The sequence below is a fragment of the Protopterus annectens genome, chromosome 1.part0 (assembly GCF_019279795.1).
Source record: "Protopterus annectens isolate FY-2018-M chromosome 1.part0, PAN1.0, whole genome shotgun sequence".
Classification (NCBI taxonomy): Eukaryota; Metazoa; Chordata; order Ceratodontiformes; family Protopteridae; genus Protopterus; species Protopterus annectens.
Genome location: NC_056725.1, coordinates 1,867,458,467 through 1,867,475,592, shown reverse-complemented (window position 1 = coordinate 1,867,475,592; position 17,126 = coordinate 1,867,458,467). Strand labels below are relative to the sequence as shown.

Here is a 17,126-nt window from a genome sequence, read left to right as displayed (position 1 = left end):
AGAAAAATATAGGGACTAAAGAGAAAAATTTACCAACAATGGCAAAGAAGGTTACCCTAGAAAGTGTGGAAGAAAAGAAGATACTATCAATAGTATTGTAAGGTACTTTCATACAAAAAGGTTAACAGGGAGAAGGGTATTTAACTATAGAAAAAAGCTGACAATAAGGCGAGAGGACAGAATATAGTTTAATTAAAACTATTTAAAGGAGTTTAGAGTTTTAGAAGGCAATAGAAAAATTATTGAAAATTCACTTAGATTCCCCAGAGCAATTGGAGAAATATATCTTTGCAAAGCGGCAAACGAGATCTGAGGTAACTTAGAAAGGTGCATTAGGGGTAATGGAAGAGCTTGAGAGTTTTTTGGTTGCCAGAGCTAGTGCAATGGCAGAGTTGGATCCGAGGATCGGATCTGAACCCCACAGGTTTGAGGACAGAATGAAAACTGACAACATCAGATCAAGCATTATACTTCACACACATTGCTATATATAATATAACCTAAGCAAAATTCAACTCTGGACCCCCTTTTTTTTTTAAAACCAGGAACATCTTTATTAAACCATCATGACATAAACAATCATACACTTATATAAATGAAAACAAACCACACTGACACAATCTTAGTTGCCAGTATTTTACATCACAAGCCATGCTGACACCAGTTGCCAACATTATATATCACTTATAATCTACCAATCACTTTCAGTCAAACATTAAGTCCTGCCTTCTTATAAACCTCATTCCTCCCTTGTATGTATTATTCCCACAATTTCCATTTTTTTATCTCTGTTAACTATATTCACTACTTCTAATATAGCTGGTTTAGATTTTGATTTCCATTTTCTAGCAATTTCTTTCTTTGGCAGCCTCCATAATTAGACACAGCAAGGGTTTACCATGTCTAGGCAATTCCAATTCTGTATCACAGCTCAAAAAAAGCATCTCCCTTGTCACACCAATCCGCCCACCCAGCATCTTTAACAGTGCATCCTGCAGGGAATCCTTAAAGTCCACTGCATGTCCACAAAATATGTTCCCAAGTACCTCTTTCTTCCCCGTCACACCTCTAATATTTGTTGTCTACCTCAAGAAAAATTCTCTAGAGTCTACTTGGGGTATACAAATATGTATGTAAACATTTTCAAGCAAAAATACTAATTTTTCTAGATTTTGTTGCATATTTGGGAGACATATACTTATCCTCCCATTGTTTCTTTGTGAATTGCTTATCCAATCTATCTTCCCAATCCTTTCCAACCTCCTCTGATTCTTATAGTTATCATGCAATAATTTATATGCTCTACTAATTATTCCATTTTTAATGGCAGCTTCCATTATAGATTCTACTAAAAACTCTACCAGTGCTGGCCTTTCGTTTAGGACTCCTCCCCCACTTCTCTCTCTTTGCTTATACTCTGATATCAATCCTTGATAGATAAGACAGTCTCTAACCTGCAGTCCAAATATATTCTTTTCCTCTTCCCTTCTATTAACTTTCCCTGTCTAGTTATTCGCTCCCAATACCTTGGTTCCTTTGCCAGTTTTATCCAACAAATTCCAGCCCCCCCCCCCTTACATATAGTCTGTATCCCTAATTGCAGTTATCCCTATCAGCAGAATCTCCTTTCTCCATTCCCAAGTTGGCTTAGTTCTTCGAATACTTACTGCTACTTTATGGATATAGCATTGTGTATGGTTACTGTTGTTCTCCTTAAAGGCCTGCATCCAAAATCTCAGTCTGCCCTTGTTTCTTGACCTTCCCCCGGTTTCAACATCATCCCTTTCCATAATGAATTACAGTTTTCTGCTTGTGCTCCCGTATAGGAGCCTTAACTGTGTAGCTCTGAAATACCCCTTTAAATTGGATAATCCCAATCTGCCCTGTTCTACTGAAAGAATCAGCTTATGCCATTTGACTCTTCCTGTCTTCCCCTCCCAGATAAAGTCCTTCAGTTCTTTATTAATTGCTATCCACAACTTCTCCTCTGGTTGTTAAAAATATGCCTGGCCTGTGTATAAGACTAAAGGGACTAAACACATTGACTATTTGTATCTTACTATCCATATCCATATAACAAAGCTTCCATTTTCTCAGTTTTTGTATCATCCTTTTAGTTTCTTCCAACATATCGTTAGCTGCCACACCAGAATCATTTCTAATCTATACTCCTAAACACTTCATTTTATCATGTTCCCATAAATACGGATATTGCTGAACCAATCCATATGTGGGCACATACTTTACCGCTATTGCCTTTGTTTAAGCTTAATTAATTTTATATCATGAAAAGATCTGAAATTGTCTCAAAATGTTCCACAACAATGTAATGTCTCTTTCTGGTTTTGTCAGGTATGAAATAATATCATTTGCAAATAGAGACAGCTTTTCCTGCCTCCCATACCAATTATATCCTTGAATCTGAGTCCCTCATTTTCTTTGCAAATGGTTCTAAAATGTTAATGCAAATAACAAAGGGAAAGAGGACACCCTTGCCTGGTTGTGGACCCCCACCCAGTTTAATTTTCACCTCTGATCCCTCATATATCCACCTAATAAATCTTTTAATTTTTTTCAGGAAATGCAAATGCTTTCATTGTCCTGCTCATAAAGTCCCAGATTACTCTGTCAAATGCTTTCTCTGCATCAAAACTCAACAACAATGGTATTTTCTTACATTCTCTGTTAATGTTATCAAATGTTTGCCTCCCCTCCACAAAACAACACTGATCAATATCTATTAATTTTGGCATGACTTTTGTCATTGTTTTAGCCATTACAGACATGAACACTTTATAATCATGGTTTAGTATTGAAATGGGCCTGTATGAAGCTGGGTCTAATGGTCTTTACCTTCTTAAGGTATTACAGCTCCCACTACTTTCTTCTAGGATGTTGGTACTTCTCCTCCTCATAAAATAATGTTAAACAAAACCTTCTAGATATTTATCAGTTTTTTCCCTCCTAGCTTCCAAACTTCCACAGGAATACAATACATTCCTGGGGACTTTCCTGTAGATTGGTTATACATCACCATTTTCATCTCATCTCCTTTTATCCTGTGAGTAATTGAGCCTCGTCTACCTCTAACCTTGGCATAATTAATTATTCCATGTGGAAGGAGGCCTAAATAACTTCTTCACAGTTTCTTGTAAAAACAAATAAACAAAAAAGAGCCCTTAATCTCGGGGATGTGAAAGCAGATGGTGTCGGATCCAAAGACTTCAGATTCAAGGTCTTAGAAACCTTCTTAGATAGCTCTAAAGAAGGTGTGGACTGAGGACACCAAGCAGGTGAGTGTTTACAGTGCTCCCCGGGCTACTTTGATTTTTGAGAGGGGGTTTGAGCCGCTGAAGAAGTGCCTGTACAAGAAGCTGAGGTTGGAAGGAGGTCTTTTAAAATTAGTTTATTTCTCCTGTCGCTTACTGCTCTTGTTTTAAAGGCTGCAAAGATACACCAAGAGGTGTCCAAATGTGCTGGGCCCAAACAATAAACGTACTCCCTGTGTGCATCAGAACTGTGGAACTTATGCCCACAGGAAGTGCACTTCTTTAAATCCAGTCAGCTTATCAGCCATGCTTGAAAAGACAAGCCAAACAAATAGAAAAAGATTTTTTTTTTTGGAAGTAGGAAAAAAGAAAAGCACCAACTGCCAACAATGGTATAGCAAGAAATTACCTATAGGTAAGAGAGAGGAATGGACTATCAACAATGGTATTACAGAAATACCGAAAAAAAAAAACTCTGTAAGGAAAGCTGAGGGTAAGGGGGCTTAGCAAATTAAGAAAGAGTAAGAAAAATTCTATAAAAAAGTATATAGAAGAAGGAATAATTAACTGTTCACTCACCATAACTCACAAGCAGCTCAAGTAATCACAATCTTGAAGAGCGGCAATTGAGATCTGAGGCAATGCAGTGGTCGAATCCTAGAATCTATAGAAGGAGGCTGAGTCGAATCTGAACCCATTAGTTGAGGTACAAATGTAAATTACATCACATCAAAGGCTATAACCATAAATTAAGTGCCCACACATGACCTGCAATAGACAAAAGTTATGTACTCACAATAGCAATGCATCTGTGCTGTCCATTTTCATTCTTCCTTAACTGATGGGTCTCGGATCCGACTTGGGCACTTTTACTAGACTCATGGATCCAGCTCTCGAGCTCCTCCCTTTACCCATAATGCTCTACTCTGCTCCTATACCTCAGATCGATTTTACTGCCCCAACAATAACATACACGACACCACACTATAATAAAGAAACAAGATAAGGACATACAGAAAGGCTGGATCTCAAAGCAGGAAACGAGTGAGTTCCCAAAAGGACATCCCTTAGGCCTCACTAGGAAACAGAGAGGAGGACGTTGGAGGGTGGGGAGTTGAAGAATGAAAATGGGAAATGCAGATGTATTGTTATGGTGAGTACATAACTTTTGTATCTGATGTTTTCATTTTCATTCATTCCTCAACTGATGGGACAGAGTCCCCAGCTAGATGAACTTTGAGTGGTCCTCATGGAAAGGATATTCTGGTGTACAGTGGAACCAAATGCTGCCATATTTCTGGACGGTATGTCTAACTTGTAATGAGCAAAAAAGGTTTGAGCACTGGACCAAGTAGAAGCTACAGAAATATTACTTATGGACACTGTTGATCAAAAGGCAGATGAGGTGGCTACAGATCTCATATGTTTTGGGGGCTTTGACAAAGCTAAACCTCTTTCTTTATAAACAAAGGATATACTAGCAGTTAACCATTTAGCTAGAGTCACTTTAGAAACTGCTTTACCCGATTTGTTCTTGGAGAGTAAACATATGATTGGTCAGATTTCCTGAAATCCTGTTGTCTGTGCAGATAAAGTCTAAGCTGCCAATCTACATCCAGAGTATGCAGCATGTATTTTCCTTTGTTTGAGAATTTTGGAAAGTGCACAGGGAAACTTATGACCTGATTTAAGTTGGATTCGGAAGCCACCTTAGGTTAAAAAAAAAAAAAAAAAAAAAAAAAAAAGAGTTCATGCATAATTATGGAAGGTCAAGTATGTAGGTCTTGCGGAGAGGGTTTGGAGCTAAAATATTTGTCTAGCACAGGTTATAGTGACCAAAAAAAATGTTCTTCGCTTCAAGAACTTAAGGTCAATATTAGCAGAAAGCGAACAGGGTGGTTGGGTAAGAGCCTGTAAAAGAATAGTCAAATCCCAAGGGAGTGTCGGATCTTTAACTGGGGACCTGAGTAAAAATGTACCCTTAAAGAAGGCTTTGCACAATCTCCAGGAAGCCAAGAAAGAATGATTCTCTCCAGTGTAAAAATTTGAAACGGCCGCTAGTTGAAATTTAATAGAATAACAACTAGCCTTGTTGTTAAAAATGGAGGCCAAAAAAAAAACAGAGAACTGATGAGACTGAGGTGGAGAAGGGATATAGGTCTCACTGAAGGGCCCAGACTGAAAATCTTTTCATTTACTTTTGTAAATTTTCCTGGTGGAAAGCTTCTGAGAGGCTAAAAGAATCTGTTGAACTGGGGAAGAAAGCATGGACTACGTCTAGCCATCACTGTAACTGGAGAAACCATGTGCCCAACTTGAGGTCACTGATGTTACAGTCCACTTTTGAGTCATCAAAATAAATCTGCTTAGTCAGTCAGTCTACAAGCACATAGGTTTTCCCCAGTATGTGAGTTGCCATACAAAAGCAACCAGTAGAGATAGCCCATTGCCGCAATCTCATTGCCTCTCGATAAAATGGGCAAGATCTGGTTGCCCCGTTTGTCGATATACCAGGCTACTAACATGCTGTATTATATGTATCGCAATAATCCCTGAAGGCATAACATCTTGAAAGGCCTGCAGCAGTAGTAGGACTGCTGCCATTTCCAGGACACTGATGTGCAAACTGGCCTCTTCCGGGAACCATGCACCTTGGACGGTCCTTCCCAAAAAATGCCCACACCACCAACCAATTTGGGAGGTGTTCATGGTGACTGTGGCTACTGGGTGTGGGAGGACAAGGGGGCGACCTTGACAACATTTTTCTGAATAAAGCCACCAAAGAAGATATTCCTTGAAAACTTTGGAAATCTTGACTGGAGGGCTTAGAGGATGCTGAAGAATCGACCAGTGAATTTTAAGGGTCCACTGTAGGACTCGCACATGAAATCTGGTAAACGGAAGTAGAGTTATTGCTGCTGCCATCAACCTTAAAATTGGGAGGACTAGTCTCACTGTAGGATAAGAAAGGGAGATCATTTTCATGACCTGTGACCTGACAGCATGAACTTTTGATAGAGGAAGTGAAGCTATCTGGTCTATAGTGTCTAGATGAGCACCTATGAACTCCAGGGTCTGAGTAGGCATAAGCTGTGATTTGGCTTAATTGACTGTGATTCCCAATTGACATAACTGGAGCAAATAATCCCTTGCTTGAATCAATAGATGCCTGGATTAGGAGATCAGGAGTCAGTCATCTAGGTATGGAAACTGACGGAATCTCAGCAGTCTCAGACGAGCTGCTACCACCAACTTGCATTTGGTAAACACCCTGGGGGGAGAGGTCAAAGTGCACTGCTCTCAACTAGTACTGGCTGCTTCTCAGCTGGAAGCACAGGTATCTTCTGGACTGCCCATTCATTTTGATATATTACGCATCCTGAAGATCTACCAAGCACATCCAGTCATCCTTTCGTAGTACAGATAAAATATAGGGAACTTTGTCCATCTGGAAATTTGAGTATTTTATATACTGGTCAAGTCTGCTGAGATCCAGAACTGGTCTCAAGTTCCCTGTCTTCTTTGGCACTAAAATGAATTTTGAGCAAGTTCCACAGGACTTTTTAGATGAGTCTTTCCTAGCAGCTTTTTTACTTCCAAAGCTGGTGCCTCCCTCTGACTGGGTGGAACATAGTGGATGTTTTTGTTGGAGGAATTTGGGAAAATGCTATGAAGTAACCTCTGGATATAATTTTCTGCACCCAAGGGTCTTGTGTGATGGATGCCCAGGCTTCCGGGTGCAAAGATAGGCCCCCGCCACAACTGCCTCCAAAGTGCAGCAGGTGGGTAACCCTGGTAGGCTCTGTCAGAGAAGGTATCTCTGAAGCACTGGTTCTGCAGGCATCCTCTGCCTCAATGACAGTGTCTTCCATTAGAGATCCCCCTCTGTTCAGGGAAGAACTATTGCCTCGTGATTCCTGGAAAGGCCATTCCGACTTGTAAAACCACATCTTTTATCACCTCGCCGATTCCTGGAGAAGGATCTCCAAGGGGTAGAAAAACAGATCTTAAATGCAGACAGACTCTTTCCATCTTGCTTACTTCTGGAGAGTGTTTTCTTAACTTTGGAGCCGAACAAAGATGATCCATCAAAAGAAGCACTGGTTAATGAAGACTTGAAGGGCTCTGCAGAATCAAAAAGGTGCATCCAGGTGTGCCTCCTGACTGCAATGCCTGAACCCACAGCCCTACAGATACCCTCAGCTGCATGACAGATTAAGCTCATGGACACATTAGAGATGGACTGTAGGATGGCCAATTGTGAAGAAACTTTCTTCTGGTCCTCCACTGACATGGACCCTGAAAGAGATTTGGAAAGCTCCTTGGTCAAATCCCTTTGTAGTCTGGTGAAATGTGCCAAATAATTCAGCGACCAAAGGGCAAAGGTTGCTAAGGCACACATGTGCTTGCCAAATCTAAGGCCCTGGACTCTCCATTAGGGGATGGGGAGATGGGCTCAATTCTACAAGCTCCCTTTTAGTGGCTGCTGCCACCACCACGACATCTACAGGAACTCCCTTGCTCCAGTGGTCCATATCTTTAGGAGGAGCTAAAAACTTGTTTGGCCTTTTAGGTATGGGTTCTGTTCTTTCTGGGTCCTTCCATATTTGGTGTGAGATAAGGTCAATCAACTCATCAGCGGAGAGGGACCACCCAAGACACAGGCCAGCCCTGAAAGCCTCTAGAAACAGAGACTCCTCTTGGGGGAAAAGGCATCGGAAGACAATCCACCTCGTTGTTTAAGTTCCAGGATCTCTCCAAAGGAGACATCGTCAAGTAGAGATCTGAGGGACACCTCCCCTTCATCAAAGCCAGTGTCTTCAGTGACCGATTCCTGAGGGCACTCTAGGTGGCTGTGCCAGTGGAACAGGTATGACAGGATCAATGCTCAAACTCAGTGGAGGGTGAATAGGATCTGAAGATGGTAAGGATGTCCTTTCTCTGGGTATAGAGAAGGCCCTCTCCACAATTGCAAAGGCAGACGGTCCAGAAGAAACAGCAGAGTGTCACCAAAACTACCAATACTGAACTCTAGGATTCCCATGGATTCCTACCTTGAGGAGGGAGTTGGAGCCAACCTATCCAATGCTGAGGCACCGAGAGGCAAGATGGCTCCAACACCTTCAGAGTCAATCCCACATCCCCAGAGCTGGTGCCAACATTTCGCCTTCAAGATTCATCCTGCACCAAACAGGTCAGAGATGGTCGACTCAGGGGCATGGTCACAGTACAAGAACAGCCAGTCTTTGGACCTTGAGGAGGGAGTTGGAGCCGACCTATCCAATGCTGAGGCACCAAGAGGCAAGATGGCTCCAACAGATTCAAAGTCGATCCCAAATCCCCAGAGCTGGCGCCAACATTTCGCCTTCAAGATTCATCCTGCACCAAACAGGTCAGAGATGGTCGACTCAGGGGCATGGTCACAGTACAAGAACAGCCAGTATTTGGACCTGACAAAGACATCCTCGAAGATCTCGTAGCCGAGGGTTCTGAAACCATTAATTGGACTGGAGCAGGAGATACAAAGTGATGTTGAGAGGAGGGCAGGCTCACAGGTCCAATGGGAGATGGACAGAAGAATCACCTCTATCTGGATTTGAGCCCTGAGAAATGTCCTCATCATCCTATCCACCTCTGCTCTCAGATAAGCTCCTAGGAGACCCAAGGCATGAAGTAGTGGAAGGTTGCCTGGAATATTTTCTAGGTATCCCTTGTAAGAAGGGGAATGGAGCAGAGGAGATATCAGATCTAGAGTGAAAAGTGGAGATCAAATCTGAAAAGACTTAGAGATTGACGTAGTAGAATCCAAGGTAGACGTGAGATCAGATTTCTTGGGAGATTTATTTGGAGGCTCAGGAATTGGAGTCAAATGGGGAAAATGGTCAGGGGACAGTTTCCTGGGCTTCTTTTCAAGCAGAGTCAGGCTTCCCTTTGCCAGATTTACTAGATGGAGATTGAGCCCCAGCCAAGGCAGAAACAATAGAAGAAGGTAGCAAGTCCTTTTAAACCAACTTGCCACTCCTATCACTTAAAGCACAGGAGCTGAATTTCGAATAAATGGAACAGTCAACATCTAGGTGGGCAGTGCCCAAACAATACATGCAATCCTTCTAGGCATCCAAGTTAGGGGGGGGGGTGTTATGCCCACAGGAAGTGCACATTTTAAAGCCCATAGGCTTATCAGGCATATTGACAAGAACAAACAAAAGTAAGAGTGAGACTTTTATTTTTTTAGTAAGGAAAAAAATATGAACATTGATATTTAAAATGTACCTTAAATTAGGTAGACAGAGAAGGAGAGGACACCAACAATTGTATGTGGAATAGTACTTTGACAAGGGTAGAAAGGGAGATAAAAGAAATTTAACGGGTTTTTTTAAAAATTAAGCAAGTTTTGTAAAAGGGTAAAGGAAGGAAGAGGAAAGCAATACTAGATATAAAATTCTCACAAAAAGGATAAAACAATATCTGGTTAACCTCTGTAGCTCGAGAACAGAAATTCGAGTTTGAATGATGTGGCGGCAAATGAGATCTGAGCTATACCAGAAGAATGGGGTATTATGGGTAAAGGGAGGAGCTCAAGAGCTGCATCCATGAGTCTAGTAAAAGCGGCTGAGTTGGATCACAGGTCAGATCCAAGGCCCATCAGTTAAGGAATGAATGAAAATGACAAAATCAGATCCTTATTTACGATGACATGATAACATGAAGTATTTAGGAATTTGGATTAAAAAGGCTTCTCTTATGTCAGGGAAGAATATGTGGGAAGAGGCTAAACAAAAGATAATACAAAACCTGAGAAAAAAGAAGCTCTTGTTTATGGATATGGATAGTAAAATACAAGCAATGAAAATATTTTAGTCCCTTTAGTTTTAGATACAGGTCAGGCATATTTTTATCAACCACAGGAAATGTTGCAGGCAATAACTAATAAAGAGTTGAAGGAATTTATCTTGGAGGGGAAAAGAGCAAGTGTTAAGAGGGATCAGTTGATCCTTCCAACAGAACAAGGTGGTTTAGCATTACCCAATTTGAAAGGATATTTTACAGCTACACATTTAAGGCTCTTACACACAACACAATCAGAAGGTTATGGAAAGGGATTATGATGAAGCAGGGGGAAGTTCAAGAAATAAAGACAGTAGGATTTTGGAAGGAGATCCTTAAGGAGAATAACAACCATACAGAAAATTATATTCATAAAGTAGCAAAAAGTATTTTAAGAACTAAACCAATACGTAAATGGAGAAAGGAGATTTGGTCAATAGGGATGACTGCAAGTAAGAGTGCAGAAAATATGCAAGAGGGGTCTGGAATATTTTGGAGAAAATTGGCAAAGGAACCAAGGTATTAGGAGAAAATAACTAGAGGAGGAAAGGAAATTGAGTAGGTTGAGGCCAAGAAGACATTTGGACTGCAGGCTAGACACTGCCTTCCCTGCCTGGGACTGATATCAGAGTATAGGCAAAGAGAAAGAGATAAGGGAATCAAGTCAAAGACTTGCTCTGACAGAGTTTTTAGTTGAATCTAGAACCGAAACATTTTTTTTAAATGGATAATTAGAAGAGCATATAAAATATAGCATGATTACTAAATAATTAATTACAGGAGGTTAGAAAAGACTGGGAAGAGACACCTGAAAATGAATTTACAAGAGAACAAGGGAAGGACATATGTAGGGCTCTCAGAAAGTTTAGGATCTTTGCTTGAAAGTGTTTGCAGAGGTATTTTTAAACCCAAGCAAACACCGAAGAGTTTTTCCACAGGTAAGCAAGAAATGTTAGAGGTGTGATGAGGGAAAAAAGAGGTAACAGGGAACATATGTTTTGAGAGTGCAATCAATTATCAGAGCTTAAAAATTCCCTACATAGAACTTTGTTAAAATATCAGGTGAGCCAATGGCTACAACTAAAGAAATGATTATTAATGTACCATGCGTAAGTGGAGCTAATAAAATTTCATTACCACAGCATCATATAAGATACTGTATCATGAAAAAATACTTTAAAGTTATATTTAACAGTATGAAGTTAAAAAATGTCAACACATAAGACTGCTACAAATGTTGACCATTGTGAGCAAAGAGATTACCTAACTGAACCATATATTAACAGGTTCATAGGTTGGCACTAGGCTATCGGCCCTAGGGCCTAAATAAACCTAGCCATAACAATTCCCTGGCTAGTTCTTCCCACAATATTTACTTCCCTGGACCCCTGTCTAGCAGGGCGACTGACGTGATCCCCGGGGTGAATTTCCTATCTCCCATCCAATCGTCAAGGTTCCTTTTGAAGACGGCCAAAGAGGCGCTCTGCTGGACATGTATGGGCAGTCTATTCCAGAGTCTGGGGAGTCTCTGGGTCAGGAACAATATGCAACAAAGAGACAGCTAATTTCAAGTCTAATCAGAATACTTTTGAAAGGCACACATTAAGACCTATTTAGGTACTTGTAACATTGAAATATCCAATATATTGTAACTTTTAAAATGAAAGGAGCTGTACAAAATGTGTATAACGTAACCCAAATTATTCAAAAGTATTACTAATCTCCATATGACTCTTTATAGGAAGAAATTGTCAAAATGCTATCATATACCAAAAATGCAGGAATATGCATATTTAAAAAATAAGCGACACCCATCTTCTGGATTGAAGTAATAGAGACTGCTCTTTATCTCCAATGAAAATCAGTCTGAAAACAACTCAATTTGTGAAGCTTCAGGATTAAAATATTTTAGTCAGAACTGCATAGTAATATAATACTCACTAAAGGCACAGAACAAAATAAATAACTGTTTTTTTCAAATACAAAATAAGCAGTACCAAGCAAGTTCATGGAATGACTGCAACCAGATAACAGTATCATCTGACAAAATTTAAAACATACAATAAAAACAATAAACTAATTTATATCAGATCTTGTTAGCAGAACAACAGCAGAATAAAAAAGTCTTCTAATATATTTAATTTGATTTCAAATAATAAAAAGTTGCAAGATAAGACACTTGTTAAATACAGCTGAAACTGATAACCCTTTTAGGGAAGGAAACTTCAGTTGTGGACCAGTCACAATATTCACCAACATTAAATGTCTTATTAAATTTAGCATCTTGTGGGGAACATCACAAAGACTGACAGGATGTATCCTCATGATCAAAACAATATACTGCAGGATTAGGTCATCAGATTTAAATTTTTATCTTCGGGCATCCAGTGAAAAGGGAGTTTTGATTAAACCCAGTCAGACAAACAAGGTAACTAAAAGCAAAATGAAATAAAATACAGAATAAACATGCTTTCTTCCTCAGTAGAAAAAAGAGGCCTTTTAGTTATTTCCAATATTATAAGAAACTTTCAAAATCAGAGGTGGAAACTGCTCATGGCTTACTTCAAAAGCCTTTTGAGATATCAGCATGAGATATCATGCTAGCTACTAAAAGCTTTCTGCTAATGTGGAAAGGATCTGCATCTAGTCTCTTGTAATTTACTTTTGGAGGAAAGGCGACAGACTTATACATACCACTGAGTTACAAGGGAGTGGCTTTAGCAGACTACAAGACTTAAGGCTCTTCTGTCAAAGATACCGTGGCTCAGGTTTTTGAAGTTCTTTCCCAGAAATTAATGGCAATGGCACCAAACTTACAAGATGACATTATCTATACTATGGATAGTAACAATGTAATCATCTGCATCAATCAATTTACATTTTGCTACCAATGTTGGCCAAGGTTCCCAGGTACTACCAGGACAGAATGTCATGTCCTGTCAAAGGCAGCCAACAAAGTGGATCTACCTGTCTCAGGTGTATAAAGTGCTGAGGGAGAAGTCCCAAAAACCCATATGTGATAAGTCCTCTGCCACCTTTGAATTGATTTTCTCACTAACTCATTCTTACATTCTCAGTTTTTTCTCTTGAACACTTTAGTCTTTATCATCAACACAAAAGGTTTCTGGATTTTTAAGGCCTGTTTGCAATTTTTATAAAGAACACAATCTTCTACACTGTGATTTGGCCACAAACACAGCAAATATTTCAAATGAAAATCTTTAGGGGCTATGCTCCTACCATAATCCTATCAGTTTACTGACTTCAACAAATCCTAAAACAGTAATAAATTAAACTTATGCATAAACTTAACACTTGTTAATGATAATAATAATAACAACCCTGTTTGTTAACCAGGTATGCCCACTGGACGTAGTCCCTTTTCACTGGCAACCTGGAAGCAATATCTGGTTAAGTGACTTCCTCAATTTCACATAGTAGGCAAATGAGGCCTGAGGGAAATCCCTGTAACACAAGTTCTACAGCTCACAACCTTAACCTCTGTACCAACTGCCAGATAAACTGCAAACAAATAGTCATCACTTAAATGATGTTAAGCAACAGAGTATTGCAGAATGACAGTCTTTCTGCTTACGGTGATAAATGGGGGAAAAAAGACTCGACACTGGGTTCAGTGCTGGCGTCAGGCCATATTCCCTAAAAATGTTGTCCCATATCCAGAATTCAAGCTCCTAATATTATCAAGTGCCTGCTTGATGTCTAGGCTGAAAGACATGAGCTCTAGTATATGATGACTAAGTGACCTTCCCAATTTGCCCAAGAGACAACCTTTGGCTTGGGGGGGGGGGGGAGCAGCCCTCAGTCTAGAATACCCCTGACCCATGGGGTGTATGACTTGAGGGATTACTCTCCAGAATTAGCCCAGTAGACAATGACATCTGGATCATACCAACAGTCTGGAATGCACAACTTTCACTGGGCTGTACTGCATATTCTCACTGTTAGGTATCTCAGTTATACAATCTTAAGATGAAAAGCTTTTTTTTCCCCCTCTCTCACTCCTATAAGTATGGTGTGAGGAAGGTATAGTCCCCTGCAAAATGCTTCCTTAGATTTTAGCTTTTCGTTTCATAATTTGTAAAAATGAAATATTTTCTTTTCAGTTTACTGTAAAGAAACACAGCACTTGGATTTGGGGGTGTACCTAGCCTGGGTCTGTTGTCAACCAATAATCTAGTACCTGTCAAAAAACCTCATCTGCCTTGAATAAGTTCAGCCTAGGGTAGCTGGAAAGCCATTCTGGTAACAGTCTTACTTTTATCAGAGCTCTGGCTCTAGCCCATCCTCCCAACTTCATTCCTTGTGATGGCACTCCATTTGTGGCGTGGAGCTCAACAATCCCAGAGTAAAATGGCTTTAACTACCACCATCCTTCTGACAGCAAAGCATGCCAACATCTTCCCCTTTCAATATCTCTTGGAGGCAAGGCTGGACTGCTTATACCTGTAGCAGTATTCGATTCCACAACCTTCCTCCAAAAAAGGCAATGGCAGTGCAAGTCTTTAATAATCTGACTAATAAATGGATACTCTGTGGCCTTTTTCCCAGACTTAAAAAGTGAGAATTCTTGACAGATAATGTGCCAGGATTAAAATCCAATCCATGAAAACAAGAACAGAGCAAGAGACGGTACTACTGTGGTATGATTACCTACATGCTTTTGCTTTGGCATAGGTCCCCTTCAAGAAAAAATGCTCAACTGTGACTGCTGGATTGGCCCCTGAAATTACAGCTTTCCTTAGCACTTTATTCTCAAGGATCAAAGAGTACTCGGATTTTTAAGTGACATTTTTAGCAGGGACTCAGGACTGCAAATTACATCACTTAAGCACTTCTACATATTACAGATTTGCAGCTCACAGATGGTGCCATTTATTACCTCTAACATACAACCCAGACATGGAAGTTTGAATACACATTATGGAAATATTAAATGGGATACAATACTATCGTTAATTACACACACAATTCATATTGATATGTGGCTCTGATTTATCAACTAAAAAGGACTCACCAAAAATGTATTTTAAGTGCAGGATGCAATACATAATGTTAGCTAACATTAAAGCAGGACTAAAAATAAAAAAAAAAAAACAAGCCATGTTATTTAATAAGAGAATCATTTATAATGATAAAACTACCCAAAGAAGACACAAAAATCTCAAGTATCAGAAATGAACCAAATCTTCTGTGAGGCAAAAAACTGAGGTAACACAAGCAACAACTGTCAGGACAGTAATATTGATCTCAGCAGGAAGAAACAGATGCACTGCGTAAAGTACTGGTTCTGTTTTACGTATAGTTTCCTCTTCTTATATGCTAAGATTTTAGGTAAACTTTTAATCAAAAGCAAAACAAAAACAGATGCAATGTTTTATGTTACCTGGTTTTATGTGTAATGGAGGCAAAACCTCAACATCATGAGGTGGAAGCACACTTAGAGGCTCACTGGTGAAATACGCAGCCATGAATCGAGCCATAGACTTAATCACTGCAATGGCTGCTTCCCTATGCACTTCTCTTAGTGTGCGCAGGTCAAAGTCACTGTCCTCTTGAAATAAAAAGAAACATTATCTTCAAAGATGTCTGTATTAACATATGTATATCATCACAATGAATTAGATATTGAGCACTTTTAAAAGTAAAGCTATGTTTTGAGACTGGCTTGATATGATTTATACTGAACACCAGTTGTTAACTGTACTTTCAACTGCAGCATTTTGCAAGATTAGTACAACAAAAGACGATAAAAAACATAAAATATATAAACATGTTAATTCAATATTAAGTCATTCTTTTGAGTATACGATACTGAAAACATAATGCGAAAACAACACAAATGGAAAATATCAATCATTAAAAATATATTTACAGGCTTCTAAACAAAGCAGCTTTTAAAGGCTCAAAATGTAGGCATCAATAAGGTAACCATTTGATACGTCAGGACCTGCTACAGCAAGTCCTGAAACACGGGAACTAAATGGCCGAATGAAGGAAGTTAGATAAACTTTGTCTGATACGGCCATTTCTCACAATATTCCCCTTTTCTCTGAGGTATGGCAGTCTTGCAGTTGGCAAATGTAAGTTCAGAGGATGCAGAAGGGCTTGCCCCCCCTGCAAAAAAGATGATTAAAGATGATGAGTGATCCTTCAGATTCATTCTTTTCCAGGATTTTAGGTTTTTCTTTTTTCAATTTGTCAACACACAGCATTTCTAGTGCCAACATTTCAACAGAGAGCTGTTAAAGTACAGTGTTCCCAATTCCTGTACTGACAATGGGCTCTGTCCAGCAGGAAAACCTGCGAAAGAAAATAAAATAAATGCAGTTGTGAGGCACTAATGACAGAAGGTAGGAATTGCCCACTGCAGGCAGATTGACCCATGGTTCCTCAAAGGGGCCATACAAATATTTCCAAGTTTTTCTGTTTGCTAGCATAATAGTATAGCTGAATAATCCTGCTGGACTTTACACTTCAATGAATTTGGTTACGGTTGAACAGCAATAAAAGTAAGCAAAAGAAACAACAACTTAATGCTTTTCTTTAGAAAGAAATTATCTTAACATGATTCTAGACATAGAAATCAGCACCCATTCTATCTGCACACTTTTAAACACAGTTCAAATTAAATCAGTTTCAGCAGCAGCAGCAGCAATCTAATGTCCATCTGTAGCCCCTTAACTTTGTGAAGCACAAACCATCAAGGAACCTAAAGACTGCTGTGCAAGTCAGATACTGGCAAAGCAAGAAGAAAAATCAGTCTGGAGGAAACAAATGTTACATACTTACCATCATAACAAAGTTGTGTTGGCTGTTTCAATTTTGTCATCTCTAGGGCAAAGACTGTTAGGTATACCTCATATCTCAAAGTGTTTCCAAGCTACCTTAGCTCTCTCATGTGAAGCCAGGGATAATGGCAGGCTAAATGAAACAGTTAAAAATATGTTTTTTACTCATCTCTCTGGTTCATTTACAACCAGAGTACTGCTCTCATGGTTAGAGGAAAGG

At 39.6% G+C, this 17,126-nt stretch overlaps 1 protein-coding gene across 1 annotated transcript in view; it reads right to left on the bottom strand.

The window, feature by feature from the left end:
* Positions 1-17,126, bottom strand: part of CPLANE1 (ciliogenesis and planar polarity effector 1) — a 4,248,669-nt gene that overhangs the window by 2,409,643 nt on the left and 1,821,900 nt on the right. Inside the window, exon 15 of the mRNA XM_044076333.1 lies at positions 15,502-15,669. Coding sequence (XP_043932268.1) covers positions 15,502-15,669 — 168 coding nt within the window. The remainder of the gene's footprint in view (positions 1-15,501; positions 15,670-17,126) is intronic.